The sequence below is a fragment of the Botryllus schlosseri genome, chromosome 2, assembly GCF_051294905.1.
Source record: "Botryllus schlosseri isolate E-star chromosome 2, Bs_hap1, whole genome shotgun sequence".
Taxonomy (NCBI): Eukaryota; Metazoa; Chordata; class Ascidiacea; order Stolidobranchia; family Styelidae; genus Botryllus; species Botryllus schlosseri.
Window position 1 is genome coordinate 39,044,090 of NC_137237.1, and position 20,296 is coordinate 39,064,385.

At 40.0% G+C, this 20,296-nt stretch overlaps 1 protein-coding gene across 2 annotated transcripts; it reads left to right on the top strand.

The window, feature by feature from the left end:
• Nucleotides 1-1,492: 1,492 nt before the first annotated feature.
• Nucleotides 1,493-18,497, top strand: LOC145434632 (annexin A13-like). Of its 2 annotated transcripts, XM_080311974.1 has the most exons (7): nt 1,507-1,840; nt 4,890-4,984; nt 6,234-6,368; nt 12,661-12,810; nt 14,276-14,446; nt 16,592-16,780; nt 18,171-18,497. In XM_080311974.1, exons 1-7 carry the CDS (start codon nt 1,735-1,737, stop codon nt 18,378-18,380), a joined length of 1,056 nt encoding a protein of 351 aa, XP_080168100.1. In that variant the 5' UTR covers nt 1,507-1,734; the 3' UTR covers nt 18,381-18,497. The 2 variants fall into 2 exon arrangements, with proteins under 2 accessions (XP_080168101.1, XP_080168100.1); XM_080311975.1 differs by lacking the exon at nt 6,234-6,368 and having other exon boundaries at nt 1,493-1,840.
• The last annotated feature ends 1,799 nt before the right edge of the window (nt 18,498-20,296 follow it).

The window sequence follows — 20,296 nt, forward strand, 5'->3', positions numbered from 1 at the left end:
TGCCGAGGATGGCAGGTTTTTACATCAGTTTGAAGAACGTGCGCAAAGTTTACTATTGACATTGCAGCTAGACTATCTAAGATCAACAAATCCCATCGTACGTCACGGATCTATTTTAATAGTTTCTTGGTAGATGTGGCGTAGAGAATAGGCAGGTTGACGTACGATTTTGATGGTTGTTACTCATACCTATTTCAAGGTAGACGAAAAGATTGCAAGCTAAATGGATACATGCAGCTGCTTACGGGCAAGCACGGAAAACAAATATTTAGCAGTAATTGCGATTCACCGGGGCGAAATTCGATTCAATTCCGATGAGTCATGGTATAATCTCATTGCTGAAGTGATATAAACAGAATTATGGATATATTACCGAGAATGGTGGTGATTTCTGACGCAGAGCGCAGGATGAGATGCAAATACCACGCCGAATACTCGGCAGTCCACCAAGTAACTCACGCTGCTGGATCGATTTTTATTTTTGTAAAACTGTAGTCACTGAGGCATACCAACCTTTTTGCCTAAAGGGCCACATGCAATTGACGAACCAATCCGCGGGCCACTAGCCGCGAGAGGCGCGAAGTCTCAAAAGTTCTTAGGTCTATGACAGGTCAATGATAGTGTTGCTTGAGTATATTGCGGGTTTGCTGTGTATCACTAGGCTCAGTTTGCAAGGACAGGACATATCGAAATCGAAGGCTTCGGCCAACAATCGTCAATAATTTTGTGCCTAGGTTTGTTAGTTAACGGTCTTTCCGCGAGCGCAAACGCAAAATCGCATTGCATGTTGGCCGACGCTTTCTCTCGTAATTGCGAATATAGTTGGACTCAATCTGGTACATTATGCGTTTTCATTTTCAGGATGGAGTAACGATATTAAAAGCAAGAAATCGAGTGACAACATATTACACGATTCGTGAAGAAAATTTTTACTCTAAATATTCTACTGTTTGTTGCTAGTTGCGGCCAGATTAATTAAATTTTCGGTTGACCTTGCGAGTTCACAATCTGGGCAATCAATTTCTGATAATATAACTATATTCGAAATTCACCTCGCGGGCCACTCAAAACATTCTCGTGGGCCACGGGCTGGCCGCCCCTGCACTATGGATATCTCGACTGCTAGACATTAACGCCGAACTGTCAATATATTCACGGTTTTACCCAGAAATATATTAGGGACTAATATATTCTATTCGGGTATACATTTGGATATATAGGGCGCAAATCATTAAAAATACGCATACTGGCACAATTGCAGCTTACTAGATTCTGCTTATTTTGTTACAATTCGAACTTCTGATCTCGTGCATATGACCAAAATGCCAACACTCGCTACTAAATATTTTAGCGGAGCATATTTGTTTGTGAAAACGAAATAGATAATGAAATATGAAACCAATGAGCTTTTATCGCGGCCGCCGAGACCCTAAATCAAATACATCGAGATTAAATTGACCACCAGCTTCCGTGCAAGAATTTTTTCGCTTTTGTATGTGAAATATAAATCAATATATCCCAGCGCCTCAGGTGCATTTCGACACGATGACGCAGTACAATAGGCCTACTTGATTTACATGCCACATAAAATCTCCATCTGCATTCTGTTGAGCATTGCAGTAGGAATCCAAGTATCAGTACGAGACAAGTGCGATGTTCGAATTTTTCAAGGCATTTCTCATTGTTTTGACAGTGTACGATTAGCGTAATCGCCTCCGTGCAAGCGAGGCTATCATGTCGTGCGCAGGGCAGATTACTTTGGACAATACCATTTGCGACGGAGCTGAGTTCGATGTCGAAAAGGATGTGCGAGTCTTCGTGGAGAATTTGAAACATATTGGTAGGAATTCTTGGATACCTCACTACCGTCAATACGGAGCAGTTTAAGTAGTCAAAGTAATCTTCACTTATACGGTAATTTCGATCTCACTGGTAATAACTTAGTACTAATTGGTGCGTTTCTGGAGTTGAAGCATAGATCATGTCAGATTTACAGTTTTATTAGATACGGCAATAATTCCGTTCAACTGTTACGGTCGCTTGTTTACGAAATCGGTTTTGTTTCACATTTTAATAGATTTTGGTGTGAATTAATTTTGAACTTTATACATTTAATTGATACCCTAATGAAGGATACGCATAGAGGGGAAACTGAGAACCTCACGGATTGAAACAGTGTTAATAAATATTTACCGTTACGACACCTAGGCGAGGGACCATAGCTATGTATTGTTGTCAACTTTCTCATGGTTTACCCCAACTCCGATTGATGTAGTAAGTATATCGTGTGCTTTCACTTGATCCCCCGTGTCGACTGGAACTCGGTTTTCGGTAAACCAGTCCCTGAATGGCTGCAATAGTGCCTGTAATATATACCCAGATGAATAATTCGTAATTCCATGCCTCTTTCGTGCCCGCCGCAAATATTGGGGTTTATTTAAAATTGGAAATATTATTCAATTGTAGTCGGAATTGTCATGTAACAGTTGAAATCAAATGTAGTGTACCATTCCTAGAGTCCCATAGAGCAGATCAAATGTTGTTGTATCAATCTGTAAACTTAAACTCGGTCAGCGTATTTTGTTGTTTACCTTGCTGTCAACGGTTGACGTATTACTGATTGCCCAGATACATGCAGTACTGCATATTCAAGGATATTTCGATAATCTGTAGTCAACTTGACCGGTTACCGGTTTAAGTCGTGTGATTTCTCTGGTATTAAAATTGAAACATACGGATAATAGTGAGTGATCCGACTTTGGAGGCAGCGCTCTCATCAATCGTATTAATAAGATATAATTTGCCTTTCGGCTTCAACGCTTCTCCCGTGCCAGAGAACATATCTTTACATTTGATTGTTTAACCTGACTGACCCAGCAAAGCTTTATCAATGCGTTCAATTTCAACTTGACGATTCAGGCGTAGGTACAACTTCGAATATCGAAAGAATTCGAGTTACGACGCTGTCTTGTTACGCATATTCACACGAATCAGTAGCTATAGTCCACATGCTATAACAATCACATGTCATATAACTTCCATGATCGATTTCCTGTCTGTTGCTAGTGACTTCCGAGACATGTGAAAACTGCATCGAATCGAAGTAGATAATGAGACGTGTGAAAGTAGCCTACTCAAAATAGTTACAGAAAGTAAGTTGAGTCGAGACCTCGCATAATTTTAATGGTCGGTCAGAGATGGCTACGTTCTTTATTAAAATATGCAATATGGAAATAATAATTGTTTAAAACGGATTACTGGGATGCAATACAAAATCTGAATAGTGAAAATGAAAAATTCGAAATTGAAGTAAAAGTTCATAAAACTATTAATTCGAAGCGACAATGGTCGAAATATATTAATATCTGAGCCAGCATAAGCCTTTGAGCCAGTGATTTTCAAACTTCTTTGACTTGGTACACACAAGAAAAATTATAAAATATTCGCGGCACACTTATAGGAAAGTGCGATGGCCAAGGTTATTTATATGACCATATCTGTACGACTGAAAAAAGGTTGCTTTATTGGCAAACATCCCCGCATTTCGTCGCAAATTACAAGCAATCTCTCATTTACAACTTTTTATTTCAGTCAAAACAAAAAACTATGTTAGCATAGCCATGTAGTTGCACAATGCACATCGCAATAAAATTAGGACTGTTTTAGCACCCATGGTATAGATATGATTTGGAAGGAGACTGCCATAACCCATCCATTTTGTTTCGTAAATCAATGAGCTATTCTTCTGCAAAAAATCGCCCGATTCACGGCTTCCAGGCGGACTAACAAACCATATAACGTTCTGAACAACAAATCATTAGGAGTATTATTACATTGCAATTTAAATACCAAAAGTGTGCTCACGTTAAGATGAGTCGTTTATTCTATATGAATTGAACCCTTAGTAGCGTGAAACGAAAGACTTTTTTCGAAATGTAGCAGCCCGATTATCATGTGACAATTATCCAACTATCGACCACGCTATATGATTGTGCCTGTTATAATGGTCACACGGGCTTATCCATCATCCGTGAGGCTGTTGACCGCTTTCAAGTCGCATATGCTAGCCTCATGTTTTTAATTGAAGTTTTTTTCGCAAATGCAAAAAGATTCGCGGCACACCTGAGAACGGTGGCGTCGCGCTAATGTGCTGCGGCACACAGTTTGGGAATCGCCGCGATAAGCCCTAATCCGACAATGAGACCTTGCTGACCGTATAATACTTGTCATGAGATTCACTGAATACGCGACGCCTTGATGACAATATGTTATAATTGTTGCTGTGCCAATTTCCAGTCAGTAGGTACCCGAATTATGCTGTTATAAGGTACGTCGTTTCACATCACCACCTAGAATTTTTCTTCTGTCCTTAGTAATTCATACCGTTTGAATAGCTGGATATAAGCCGGCGAAGTCAGTGTTATGCGATTGTTAGAATTTCCACTGGCACGTCCGACCCTGGCTGCTAGGTATAGTGTTGAAGAACAGTGATCTTCTGGAGATACAAGCAGGCGACTTGTGTTCGGTGCTTTTCCCAGGTTCAAAGGAATATAGTATCTGGTCTTATTCCAATGGGTCCGTGTGCTTCGTGCATGTCGACTATGTCGCAGCTATGTCGACCATGTCGGCTGTGACGCAACTATGTCGACTATGGTCGGGTTGGGGAAGGGGATATTAGGGTTGCGGGGGCAAGGGTATTAGGGATGGGGGAGGGGGATATTGGGGTTGGGGCGAGGGGTGTTAGGGTTGGGGGAGAGGGATATTAGGGTTCGGGCGGGGATATTGGGGTTAGGGAGGGGACATTAGTTTATTAAGGTGGGCTAAGGAAAGAACCACTGTGATGGAAGTCTGAAAATCATGCATCTCACACGGGACATTTTCTGTATCAGGTGGCGACAACAGGGCGATCATAGAGGTTGTGGCGTCCCGGACGAGATCTCAACGGCTGGAGATTGCGAGAAAGTACAAAGAGAGACAAGGAAGAGTAAGCGAAAAAATATAATTCCTCACCGCCGTGTGATCCAGATCATTACTGCGTTGTCTTTAACTTTCCAACCAAGTGATCCTCTTGGGACGGGCAATGGTTCGAACCACAGAAAGGGTATACTCCAGGGCTGACCAACCTTTTCGGTCAAAGGGCCACATGCAATTGACGAATGATTGCGCGAGCCAGCAGCCGCGCGAGGTGCAAAAACTTCAAAGTTGATGGGTCAATAATATTACTAATCGGGTATATCTGCTGTATATCTCTGCGAGCAGTTTGCAAGGACAGGACTATTCAGCGCCTGGACATATCGATATCGAAACTCCAACCAACATGCGTCAATCATTTCGTGTCTAGGTTTCAACGTCGACGGTCTTTCTGCGAGCGCAAACGCAAGGTCACATGTTGGACGACACTGTATCTCGTAATTGCGAATATAGTTAGACTCAATATGGTCTGTTCATTTAAAAGAGGGCGTTTCTTCATTTGAAGGAGGGGGTAACAATATTAAAAGCAAGAAATCGAGGGACAACATATTGCGCGAAGCGTGAAGAAGATACATTTACCGCAAAATATTCTACCAATGTACGAAGATGTACCAAAAATGTGACTGACCCATGCATCTGCCAATACGTCGGAACTGATATTTTAGTCATCAACATCCCAAGTGTTGCGGCCAGGCTAATCAAATTTTTGGTTGGCCTTGCAAGTTCGCAATCTTAGCAATCCATTTTTGATAATATAACTGATTTCGAAAATTATCTCGCGAGCCACCCAACACCTTCTCGCGGGCCACTTGAGGACCGAAGTACAGTGGCTTCTTGAAAAAAACTTTTCTGCATTTGTCGTACACTTATATTTTGAGCTATCGTTCAATATCCATTCAGGTGAGCTTGATATGGCTCAACGTGTTGCTTCTTTAACGATCGGTACATTCGGCGATTGATTCAATAATTGGCGTCTATAAGACCACAATTATGCGTGGATACGAAAATATAGATGCTCTGCGCGCGAGAAATATGGACAAACAGGGCTCAAACTGTCGTAAGAAAATGATTATTTTAGATAGAGTTGATGATCTTTAATGAAATGCGCAGTAAAAATATTCGTCATAACCTCTGCCTAATTTCAAGCGGTGGTGTTTGTGCGGGCTCTGAAACCGAAAAGAAACTTTGCTGCCATCACGTTACAGACTATTGAACCTGTACCATCGCATTGCATGAGAACTTGATTTGATAATCTGTTCCAGGACCTACACGTTGACTTGAAAGTTTACACACATTTCGATTTCCAACGGGTACTACGTGCTAGCTTCATGTCTCCCTTGCAATACGATGTATGGACATTACACGCCGCGCTGGAGGAATTCGGGACGGATGAGAAGGTAACACGCGTTTAAATCTTGATTTGGACTAAACGACGAATGTTGAATTGTTGAAGCACGCAGTAAAAAGGTGATATTTAGCAATAAATTTATTAACATTCCGTGTATATAGTTTTGATGCTATGTTTAGCTGCTACGTCGTTACTAGCTGACATTTTGACGTGCGTAAATAAATCGGCTAACTATTTCCGTGGTCATTAGCTCATACCTAAAACTCGTGAATATTTTAACGACGGCGGTTTTGTGGGTCTCAGTGGCGTATGGCGACCATATGGCTACATCGCAATAAAAAGATTTTGATGCGTTTCACATCATCACGTATAATACATAAATGTATGTAAATCATATTAGTTAAGTGCGTCACATCGCCCTCGGTTGACTCGGTGGTCCGCTTTTCTGTGAAAGTCGAAAGTCACGAGCTTGACTTTACTGTAAAGTGGTTGAGCTCTGCAGTTCAGGCAAGCGTGCTTCGATGCTATCGACTGCATTAGGAATATCTGTATTTTTTTTTCAGGCCTATAACTATCCCCAGAATCTACAGAATTGCAAAATATATTCCAATTGAAATGAAAAAGAAAAATATTCTGCGGACGCTCGTCACGCGAAACACGTCTCGTTTATTTTAATATGAACAATGAACATATTACTCAATAGTAAATTGAAGTTGTGCACCTGCACGTGTCTCCTTATAATCTATAGATATAAGCCGAACAAGTACGAAATTTTGTACTTATCGATGTAACAACTATCGAAACGCGTATTACAATATAAAACATAGTAATGAGCCCTGGTTTATTCAATGACAAGCACATTGTTCACATCAATCGATTTCAGTGTTTTGTATATTTTGAACTTCAATTATTGCGTACCTCGATTTTTAATGTACATGGATATTCGTAAAATTGGCAAGACGGCAATTCATTAAAGCCTCGCGATATCAGTTTAAGTAGCAATAGCATATGTAGGCCGTTTGGTGGATCATCTTTTGTTTCTGCGCGACATGCGAAATGAGATTGGGCGGCGACTAAATTTACGCAGAAGGCTGTCAGTCTAACCTTTACGGCATAAGATAAGGCCGCTATAAATCGAAATCAAACTTTCAAATGCATAAGATGTTTGACGGAATATAATGCGCACAAATGGAAGTGAGCATAGAGCACGCGCGCAGTAATAGGGTCACGTGATTACGTAGGAAAATAGTGTTTACTGCGATATATTTATAACTGTCATTTCCGCAAAGTAAGCAAACGAACAAACGTAGCGATCGAATGCACACACTCGAAGAGAAAAGAGTGTATTCACACCAGAGCTGGATTAATTACATTAATTCGGTATAATTACTCCCTTGAATATTTAAATTACATTACAATTACAATTACTCCCTGCCAAAAATATCAAATTACAATTATAATACTGCTAAACACGTAATTGACTAATCATAAATTCAAATTCGGTAGAGAGGTGCATTTTGACAACCGTAGCGACGTAATTACCAATAATCGCAAGTTATTCATGTTTCATTTATGAGACGTAGAATACTCTTTAATTTAAAAAAATTTCGAATGTTTTCTAAAAATTTCGAATGTTTTGTAAGTAGTCCTAATCATGAGTACTGAAAATATAAACGCATAATTTTTTAAGCGACTGGTAAAAACCAAAGGTTAGAGCGACTGACAACGATTAACAACGGATAGGCTACAGGAGGGGGTGGGTTAGTGTTACAAGTTGGGGTTAGGGTATCCCAATATTAGGATTGTGGGTGAGGAGATGTTAGGGTTGTAAGTGCATCAGCGGTAGGGTTTGGGTATCCCAATATTAGGGTTGTGGGTAAGGGGATGTTAGGATTGGATTAGTGTTACGGGTGGTGGATATTAGGATTGCGGTGAGGGATACGATACTCCCAAATCTGACCTTAGGATACCATAACCATAACACCACCCCACCTTAATCGTGGGATACCCCTAAATTACCTACTACCCTAATATTCCGGACCTACAACCCTAATCTTTAGATACCCTAACCCAAACCCTAATATCTCGCACCCCAAACACCAATCCCAACGCGAAAAACCATTCATTTTAATGTTTATACATTCTGGCATGTTCATGGGAAGCAGTTATTGGTGTCACGGTGGACACTGGTCTGTTGTGGATCGTAAAATGTAAAAGCTCCAATTGTGTTATGTTGTGCTTGTCAGGTCTCATAAACAATGTACTGCATTTGAAATTGTAATTGTATACGAAAACAGATCTGAACTCGAAATTATATCACGGCTATAAATCCTACTTGCCTCCGTTCGTACCTTCTTACGTCCATGCATAATTTTGACTAAAATGTTGTACTCAATTTATACCGCGGTATAAGTCTGGTGGTGCACGGGTGTGAAATGAATACACAATATCTTCGCTAAGAGTGAACCATAATGTTGAGCAGTGGTTATCAACCTGGGGGGCGCGCCTCCCTTTGGGAGGGGGGGAGTGAAAGCATCTGGAGGGAGGCGCGAAGAAGCGGTCAACTGATTTTTTTTCGCGCTCTGCCAGATTTACCTCCAAGTCAAGCGTGTTTGTCTCTGTATAGACCGACCTACTTTAATATTTTTGAATTCTCTCATCAAAAGTCATAACCTTCGATGTCATCAAACAATCTGTTAGGGTTGCTTGCATTATGGTTGTATTTTGTGATATGACGATAAGGGGGACGCGAAATTTTTCACCATCATATAGAGGGGCGTGTCTAAAAAAGGTTGAGAACCACTGATGTAGAGGAATAAAATCGGATTCCTAATGATGATTGGATCAAACCGCACGTTAGTTGAATGGAAACACACACACCACGGAAATGTCGTTCAGTCGCTAACAACTTCCACTAATGTGGTCAAATCCGCGATTGTACTGTACAATATGGTTCGAGTAGTTTAATAGGGTCTATTCGGCGAATTGGCGTGTGTGGTGATGGGCTTATACGGCACATTCTTTTGTGTATCTCGGCGTTAATAATTACTCTTGATATACTGTATGATTAGCTGACGTCGGATCCCTCCGTTCAAATGCTTTCATCTCTTGTCACTATCGCTTTAGCATTATTAGAATTCTCGACTAAACAAATGCCAATATAGCATAGTTCATAGCGGACGTCTACAGCAAGATAATTCTAGTTGTCAACTTAGATTATCGGCATTTCGTTTTAATTAGCCTAATTTGTGAAAGGTTTCTCCAGCCGAATTCTAATCTAATTTGTGAATTGTTTCTTTACTTTAATTTCAATCCTAATTTGATGTCTGGTTTTCCTAATAATGCTGCAGTAGATCTGTGTAGCGGGAAAAGAGTCGGGCTTGCTGTAAAGACATTTGCTCGTGCTTGGGTGAATCAACTCTGAACTGATATGTGAACTGCACTCGTTCAATTTCCCAGTTTTCGCGAATTCAGTAATTCTAATTGTGTGGTGGTATGACAAATAGCTGCGACATCGACGGGTTGCGGTTCGTAACCGACCGAGGCCGACTCAAGAATCCTTGTTGGAGGCTTATCTAGGCTCTTCCTTGTCATCTAATCCGCGTCTTACAAAATCCTAGAGCTGGGCCGTTCTATTGGTCGAAAACTACGGAATCATAATGAGGAATATCGGTCTGGTGTACATGACCATTGTAGTCAAAAAATACCACGAATACTAAAACCACAACAATAATTCTAGTTCGATTAAAAAAATGTAGTTATCGATTTATTTCCAACGTAATTTGGAGAAGCTGTGAATGTTTTAGGTATCCAACTCGGTTTATAGCCATGGCTCACGGTTAATATCCGTATCAGGCGAGGGTCCATGTTCCCGTAAATGAGTTCTGCGTGATGTTTGGAGTAAGCTTGTTTGGCATTTGGTTGTTCTTCCCACTTATCCACAATAAGAGGGGCACTTCAAATTTATAACAAAAGATGATATTTTATCCGCGAGAGACGAAAAATAATTATACATGATGCTTACACATACACACTCATATACGGTATCCTGTTCGATACTTATCGATTATACTGCATGTATCTGCTAATCCCGGTAAGAGATCCACTGCTCACAAAGACATTTACATGTGTAGATTTGTCAAAATCAGCCAAGGCAATGTTTATATATCTTGCTGAGTGTTTACTCTGTTTAACCAAAAACAGTTAACATACTCGCCTGATTGTTTATTATTATTCACGCACTTTCGAATGGCGACAGTGATTGATTTCTCACAGAAGATTCATCGGGTGTTTTCATAACAATATGCCTCACTAACGGTACGGAATCCATATAACATTTAAAGCTTAAGATGTAGCTTTTATGGAACAGATACGTCACGTTGATGTCACCGTGTATATTCAACATGATGCAGTTTCTCGATTATTATCAATATGCTTCCGTATCATCACTATTCATTATCATATTTATTTTCGACCTTGCGCACTCTGCAATATAGTAATGATGAGATTTCACCCTGCACAATCTGTAATTAGTAATGATGAGATTTCTTGTAAAATTGATATGTTATGTACAGCTATCTACCAATACATGCCAAGGAACTCGCATCGTCAATACACTTTAGCCGAAAGTTTTCAATAAACATGAATATTAAACTTTGAGTCCTGGGAGAACTAAAATCAAAATATTGGGATTGACAATCTGAAAAATCAACATGTGGTGCTACATGATGAAACGCGCTACCGAACGACTCTTTTTTTGTTGATACGCGTCCATGTTTACAATGAGGGATATTTAATAGCCTACAACCTGCCACTGTGCGTAAGCGTACGATTAATGATTGAATTTGATGCTGTTGACCAAATATATTAACATTGCAACGAATCAAACCCGCGAAGTCGCGATTTGCGTATTAGGACATGTCGGATATTTTCGTGCCTCGAATGTATGCAAGGAATTATATGATATACACTAATAGACATTGTCACTAATAAATTTTGCTCATCAAGTGTTTAGAGAAAAATAAGAAGTTGATGATAGTTGCTTCGATCAGATTAAATCAACATCAGTTTCAAATGGCACGTGGAACTGCTTTTGCATTGTCTCTACAAAGGGAGTTGTGGCAATGATGCTCTTTACGAAACATTCAATGAATATATGCCGAGGACATGAACACGACTGTCCAACTGTAGACAACTAACCTACGGATAGATACGCAGCTCCCGTCGTCACGCTAGCATGCCCGGAGTGTTTACTGCTTAGCAATCAAAAAGCAACATAATTACTGTTCCCATAGCTGGTGATCCGAAGGCTCAAATTGAATAAAGTAGGCTAGATCGTATTCGAAAGTCACTGGAGCGCTGAATCCGAAAATCCGTTGTTGGTAATGTCTATTACGGTATAATTGATTGCGTACATTAAAGGCACGGAAATATTCTACATTTTCTACACCCAAATGACGATTTTGTGGGCTTGCTTCGTTGCAATGTTAATATATTTGGTCAACCACTACGGTGGCTTGTACATTCACAGCTGTAGTCAAAATCTATCTTTCAGGAAGTTCAATTTCCACGTCGAAACAACTATAGTGTTGCTTTGACAAGCAGCACTATTGTACTTTCCGTATCGCCGACCCAGATAGAACCGTTGTTGATTTAGCGAATAAGTTCGAATGCATATTCATTTATATGGTAACAGTAACTTCAAATACATGTTGGAAAGTAAGGAAAATATAATTAAAAGTTAGCAACAACACGTGCCTGGCCCTATTTGCTGGTTCCGGTGAAATTCTTACACCTGGGCATGCACGCTGCGGCATAGACGTAGCGATGAGAACCATTGAAGCACATATTTTCTTCAAGCTGAATATTAACACGAAACGTATACCATGTACAGAAATAGTGATTTCGCCTGTCTGGCCCACAGCGCTGGTGAAATCTGCTTAACGGCACTTCCTGGTACAGAAATTCGCTTCAGCGCCATTTCCAATGGACGAAAACTAATCAAATATATATGGATTAATATGTGTATAAATGCAATGGGTGTGTTGTGCGTGTGCTGTTTTCGCGTGCCACACAAGGAAATTGCAAAAACGAGTGCGAGTTTTTCATAATATATTGACGTATTTGACTTATTTTTATCAATTAGAATGCGTATAGAAGCAAACGTTTTTACCGAAAAGTGTCGATGTCCTGATTTGCATCTTGCTTTATGCAATGAATCAGCCATGTATACGTGTAAAAAGTGCATGGGCCCATGCTTGTATTCCTGATTTTCGAAAACCCTACTAGGCCTAATCCAATTTATCAAATGCAGCCACCATTTCAATTTTATTTCGTTCCAGTCGCTGGTAGAAATACTGATATCGCGAAGCAACAGCCAAATCAAGGAGATTCGTGACTTGTACATGAAAACGTACGACCATGACGTGGATGACCTGATCCGCAGAAAAACCAGGGGGGAATTTTGCGACATGCTCCTCATGCTTGCGGAGGTTGGTAAGACGATTGTAGCGTTGCAATGTGATTGATGAAATGATGATTGATTATGATAGACAGCAACCTTTAGTGTTACCCCCTTTTCGTTATCTCGCGCATCACATGGTTTACCACAATCTTGTACGTCCCTTGTTCCGGATGCCGTAAGGAGCTTGTATTCCATGCCTTGACATTAAACCAGCACACGCGGGGTAGGTGTAGCATGCAGGTATGCTGTTAGAGTTAAAACATGTGGTTTCGCATATGATCTACACACCGTAAGGTTTAGCTTTGTGTTAGGTGCAGACTCTTCACAACTACACATACAAATGATGGCTAGGGGTGATCAGTAACCAGAGGTGGTCAGTAACGAAGTACTTCTACTTTTTCGAAATACTCATCGCATCGCCTCAAAAATCCATTGTTGGCGAAATCTAGTGATTAGTCAAATGTGGTGTGTTTTTAAGCTCGATCCATTCGGCAATTTCGGAAATGGAAATATCAGATTAACCGCCAAAAGTATGCGACGAATCGAGTATATCCACTATTTCAGCGGTTCTCAAACTGGAAGCCTTTCCCCTTGTGGGACGTGAAAGCATCTGCGGGTGGCACAAAGAAACCCGAGAGAATTGAGATTTATGGAACTCGGAATGAGTTTTGTGCGGAAACTTGCAAGTTTGAACAAGTGCCATAATCCCAATTTTATATTTATTTTAAATGTCATATCTGCGTTGTACCATCCATACACTGACTTTGACTGATACCGAACCTTGCACTATTCGGAAGATGTCCCTGAATGAAGTGAAACTGGTGTATGCGGGTGAATGTGTCATTTGTATTTTATTTCGATTATATTCAGGTAGCCTATATACGTTTGATTTTCTTTAATGAAGAATCGAACTGCGAATATTTTCGCGCACCGCGCGATTTACTTCCAATTCATAATTATTGCTCTGTGACACCTTCTATGCCAACAGACAATAATAGAAAACATCGTGATTGCTCTTTATAATATTTTCTGATATGACGATAAGAGGTATGCGAAAATATTTGATGCGGTCAAAGTCCCCCTAATAATGCAAATAAATTGGGCAAAGCAGGAAGAACATTTCATGTTAAATAGATTTTTCCTAAAATAATCTACTTTAAGTTGATTTACGCAAACTTTCGAAAAATTCGTGGATAATGGGGGTTGGATGCTCCCTTCATCCCCCTGGTGAAATTACCCTTCAGCATCATCACTGATTATTACTTCGACCATCGCACATACGTCAGCGTGGTAGTGCGATGTGGAAATATTGTGCTCGTATACGAAACGTAATACCGCATGACCGGAATCGATAAACAGTTTCCCACCACAAATGATCGAAATTCACCGCTTCCCGCTTCCTCATGAATATTCATGGAAATCCGCACGTTTTCGCCTTCCGCCGCTGATCGAAGCCGGCACACGAGTGACGTTCCCTTATTCTCAATTTCCAGCCTTCCCGCGACGAATCGGACGAGGTCCCCATGGATTTACTGAGGCGCGATGTGAAAGCGCTAAAGAGAGCTGTGCGCAAAGGCGGGGCGATTCAGTACTACGCGTTCAATGAAGTTTTTTGTAAGAAGAATTTCGCCTACATCCGGGCGCTATTCGAATTATACAAACAAGTAGGTTTGATAGCGTGCTCATAATGTTTATGCTACATACGATTAAACAATATACTCATGAAATAAGTCAGAATATTTCGGCTGACACTTTCAAGGGGTGTAATGGTCAGCAATTGGAAGAAAATTGCCGGTTTTTGTAATGGGGCAAAAAGCAAACTTACATCATATCCCTTAATACGGAGATCACTAAATTTGGTATGGTCGCGACCCAAATTCCGATTTGAAAATGTTCCGCGATCCACCAATAAATTTGGGATGCAGATCACCATTTTTATTATTTCGCTTCAATGTGTCTCGCCTTAATGTTCATAGTGGTGGCTGTAATAGCAGTATAGTATTGATTTGACATCATTCTCACATTATAGTACGGATGGCGTTGAAATCCCGCTTCGAGTGATACCTTTTTGCCAGTTTCGTATCCCTCCCGAGGTCATTTTTCAATTTTTTTTAAATGAGCCAGATTTCTTTGTGAATGAGCCACCGGTTAATGGGTGTTATCGTATTTGTCAACTTCTTTCTAATAATCGTCTTCCCGACCCCATGAAAAAGGAACCAACCCTCTGGGAACCCCTGATATAATACCTACTTACCTATCTGGTAAAGAATTCAGAAATATCTACTATAGTTGCTGACTATTATCCCTATCGACGAGTATCTGCCTAAAATATTCGGGCTTATTTCAATGTGAATATATTATTCCATTACATATTAAAGTTCTGTAGCTTCACGTATGGATTTAGTATGGATACAAGAGGCCTAGCTAATATCATAGCCATGTCGTCCGTTTCGCCCGATAAACGATGAGGTTGGTAACGCTGCACTGTCCACTATTAGTCATCTACTGCTTGTGGCAGCGTCAGAAACTGGTAAAATTTTATATGCCTTACTACTGCAAGCTCGAATGGAAAAGTCCACTTAAATTCGAATGAAACCACACTCAATTATAATTTTTAAATTCAGAGTTTTGTCACACAGCAGCGTTTTCGATACGCTGTGATCGATTGAACGTGTCTTTTCCAAATGATGTATGAGGACACAACTAGCCAGTGGGTATTTCCGAAACAAAATGTCAAAAACACACAGGTAACTGTGAATGAATCAAAGTCATCCTTGTACATCAGGGACTTCCAAGCTTTTTATGGTCCGACTCCAAATTTCTATTTGAAAATGTTTCGCGACCCCACCTCTCAATTTGGCTTATTACTACTTGTTCATTTACGTAATTATTACTAGTGTCCTGTGTATTATGATGTTACCACTTGGCACTACCGGTCACTTGTAATTTCCCAGGAAGGAAATATAACCGTTGTATTGGTTTCTATGCTCCCTACACTTTTGTTTGTGGTATTCGTGGTGTCTGTCGACTAATATGGTCATTTACATTAGGCCGATTTCCTTCATTTTCATTCCGTAGCTGTCAACTTGTAGCACGGTCCCCTCCTAGGCTTTTTATAGGACACCGCTTTCGCGGATGAGATGGCGATGAAGAGCCTGGGTAAACCCCCGACACTTTGATCTTCCTACTAATGACCAGATACCAAGCTTGCGTTATAGTACTTGGCTCTTCAAATGACTCTTCGACTGATATTATATCTGGTTTGCCGGGTTCGCATCAGTTTCTCCCATTTTGGGAAATGACCTAAATACTCAGGAATGAGCCGCCGATATCATCCGCTAAATTGACATTTATCTAATAGTCACTGCTTTTCAATTTTCGTCTCCGCAACCCCATAGAATAGGCATTGGGGTCGTGACTACCAATTTGGGTGCCACTTTAAAGTTTCCACACTCTTTTCGAAAAAAAGTGTATTTTCACCAGGGAACCGCCTCTGATATACGGGTGGCACTCGAAACCAGAATCTACGTTATACTATAAAACAAGCACAACATTTTGATCAAAATTTCGGACCGCGATTTAATTTTGAGATATAGGCTCTGTTTTCGTGTACCACCCTTCTCTGCCCTTTGGGTGTGAATACAAACGATTTTCGCTACGAGTGTACATTAAAAATGCATACGCTATTTTACTCCACTGCTATTGGCGGGGAGGAGTAATAAGACATTTATTGTCCATTTTGTCATATCCAATCAATTTTCTGCTTAATTTTGTCGAAGCAATAAATTATCTGTTGGTCTGTCTTACAGAACTCTGAACGAGACATATACCGTGACATCCGACTCTATTTCGCGGGTTACATGAAATCGGCGTTGAAGGCGATAGCAGAATACGCAGTCAGCCCGACCGGATATTTTGCTCACAGACTCTACAGGTCTATGAAAGGACTCGGTACCGACGACAACACCCTGACCAGGATTATAGTAACTCGAAGCGAGGTCGGTAACTCAATTGTGCCGGCGCAGTCCAAATACGCTAATTGAAACTGAATGAAGCTGCTTCTGTTTGTTTACGCCGGATATGGCTATAAATAATCCCAAGGGACCCGGGAATGCCGATTAACATGACTATTGGGGGGAGAAAAACGGATTCAAATTCTATCCAACCCATTTATAAATATTCTGATTAGAGAACAAGAACAGATCAGTGTCAGCGTTTCGAAATTCGGTAATTGAAAAGGTAAACACAGCCAATTCCGACACTTTGTTTCCATATTGCGGCGGCGCTGTATTTGATCCGTGCCGTAATCGTATAAATACTGGATTTAGTAATCTGATTGATTAAATAGCAGAAAGATTTGCCAGACATTCAACCGGGCGTGATATATGTCTCAAAAATCGAAATTATTGCATAACATGCTTCAATAGTGACGTGTTTATGCACTCTTGAATCATTTCCTAAAATATGTGGACGATAGTCTATAATGACTTGCAGCAGGGGTGGGCGACCTGCATCTAGCAGACAAAATTTGTGCAGCCAGCGAGTAAATGTCAACTTTGAATTGTGTCAAAGAACTGTCAAACTTAGCTTGGTCTGCTGAGTTTGAGCTAAGTAAATGATAGCAATATTCCCTCCTCGCTACGAATGATATCCGTTCTGTTATTTACGATTGATCAATACTGAATTGGATTGATACCGTCTCGTTAACAATTCCTAGTGAGACCATGTTACTTGCAATTGCTAGGATATAAGCCAATTTCCATGTGGCCTGTTGTCATAAAATATTTACGCGCTTGATTAATAGGATTTGAATTACAATAGGGAATCGGTTAATTCATCGATTATTTATCACCGTTCCTCATTACTGGTACAATATTTTGCTTTCAAATCCATAACAATTGACGGCGACGAGTCAAATACAACAATTTGTATGGAGATATATCCCAGGTATGGAGAGTTCTGTTTTCGTGTACTACATCGCAATAGAAGGTACGCGGAAAATACACTAAGCCCCCGGTATGTGTCTCCATAACGAAAGTAATATTTTATTCTCATTGACAATCTAAACACTAAGGTCGGGATCTCGTGCATACACTAACTATCCCCCATGATGACAGTGCTCTTTATATCCCATGAAGATAGGTATATACTTTCCTATACATATACACTTGAACAGTGATGTAATGATAGGCCTATATATTTAGAGTGATGAAATGTTGATTTTCGGCTCTTTATCAGAATAATTTTAATTCAATTTCTCCAAAAATATTCTCGACCTCGAATGCCGACATAATTTTCAGCAGCACCGTAAATACTGATTTAATATGGCATGAAAAAACATAGATTGTACAAGTTCACAGACTAATCCAAATTAAATATATCTTAAAGGTGGACATGGAGCAAATCAAGAAGATTTTCAAGGAAAAATACAAGCACAGCTTGGAAAGTTACATCGTGGGAGACACGAGCTTTTCTTACCGACATCTGCTCCTAAAATTAGTGTCCTCGTCGAAGACTCTTTTTGAATCTGTAAACCAAGTCAAACACGACGGTGCTATTTTGTCGTCGACCGAAATCGCGGAGACGTACAGTTTCTAGATCGGGAAATTAACTCTATAATTGTGCGATGATTTTGATGGAGAACTTTTTAAAAAAGAATTTATATGTTACGACTGTATTTTATTGTCATTCAATACTCAATCTATTTGCACTGAAGCGATTTTTTGCGCGATGGGAAATTGTCCGATAGATGTCGGTGCAGATCTCCAGATTGTACCATACGTCTGTCAATGTATCGTACGTTGAAAATGACAATGGGTAACTTTGTAAGAAACCATTCAAAATCAAAAGTAATTGCGGTATTGCACTACGTACCTACATTAACGATAGCCTGACGTGGTCAGCAATATCGAAATACGTGTACCGGGATTGTAATGACTCGAGTAATCACTCGACTCGAGTCACGATTTTATGCTGACTCGACTTGACTCGAGACATTTTCTCAAAAGACGGAAATGACTGGACTCGAGTCAATTTGTGCATTGACTCGACTTGAACTCTACTCAACATATGACTCGAGACTGAGACGGCCACACTATTGGGTTTTCGTCTATTGGTAGTGGCACTTGAAAATGCAACCAGAAACTGCCAAGATTGAGGAACAGTAGTATGTTATATATGCGAACTATTCGAAATCAACCAAACAGAGTTATAAAAAGTGGCTGTTTCAAAACTTAAACTGGAAACTATACAGTTAACACAATGACTTAGACTCGAATTCGGCCCTCTGCTCGTTGACTTGGACTTGGACGTGACTCGGTGAAGAAAAAAAATGACTCGACTTGACTCTGAGTCAAGGCTATGAAAGTGAGATTGACTTGTTATCTCGGAGCCTTGAGACTTGCTTACAGCCCTGACGTCTACTTTTTTGGAGTATTCAAGTTGGTATGGTGTACGTGCACAACTGGCTCAAGTGGGTATGTTTGTGGACGAGTTCCACTTCTACTAATACAGTCCATTCAGCAGAACTACGTATTCTTGTCACTTTGGCACTTGCAAATCAGAATGCAGTTTATGGATATTGAATTGCTCTAACAGCTGCACAAAATCAGCTTTTATATTTTCGAAAATTGCATCTATTATATCCTAGTTATGAAAATACAGCCTGCAATTCAGAAGTAGACACCTCTTATATACTGTGATCTCTAGACCGATACATTTCTTCTTCAACTTGAACAGTATTCTTGACATATCTTGGACATCATTATTTCTACTCGTATTTGAGTAAAAAGTTTTGAGATTACTTCTGTTGGGTAAGAACGGTGTCTGCTTTTACCATATCTGTTACCCCACGTAATCCTTTCTTAAATCGCAATGATGCCGAAATTTCCGAATATATCTCTTCAAAGTCCCAAAGCTTATGTCAGATCATTTACCATGTGTTGATGGACTAATCAACGTTCTGAATCATTTTCGATTTCAAAATCTTCATCAATAGGTCTGCCATCACTAAGATTTTCATCCTGATCCAAATTATCGAGCTTTCAGGAGTTTCAAGATACACTGGATAAGATGAATGGAGCATTGGGCCTATAGCTGATAGTAGGTTAGATGTAAAGTTTATTTTACTTGTCATATCCTGCAGTTAGCATCAAATATGAGTCCGAATTATCCTTGAATGAATGCATCCTTGAACCAAACTGGGTGGAGGCATCGGCCTACATCGATATAGCAGTATCTTTATTGTTAAGAATTCAATTGGCCCCTTGGCTATATAACTTATTATATGATAAAGGTGTGGGTATCTCTATGGCATGAAAAATTATTATTGCCAAGTTCGTAGAAATTTGCATATTTTGGGCATGTGTCGTGGAGCAAACACGTGATAAAAGAAAACCAGCGGCATTTTTGGTATCAGCAATCAGCATACCAAAATTAGCCTAAATCAAGTGCAAAATTAAAGTCAACAAATTTTTCATTCAAAATTATTGCCCAGTGTAATAAATAATTTCAGC

Excerpts from the sequence above, each read along its gene's own strand:
- LOC145434632 (XM_080311974.1), top strand. The coding sequence starts at position 1,735 with ATGTCGTGCGCAGGGCAGATTACTTTGGACAATACCATTTGCGACGGA. Across the intron at positions 4,985-6,233 it reads ACAAAGAGAGACAAGGAAGA|GACCTACACGTTGACTTGAA; the intron begins GTAAGCGAAAAA and ends AATCTGTTCCAG. Across the intron at positions 16,781-18,170 it reads TTATAGTAACTCGAAGCGAG|GTGGACATGGAGCAAATCAA; the intron begins GTCGGTAACTCA and ends TATATCTTAAAG.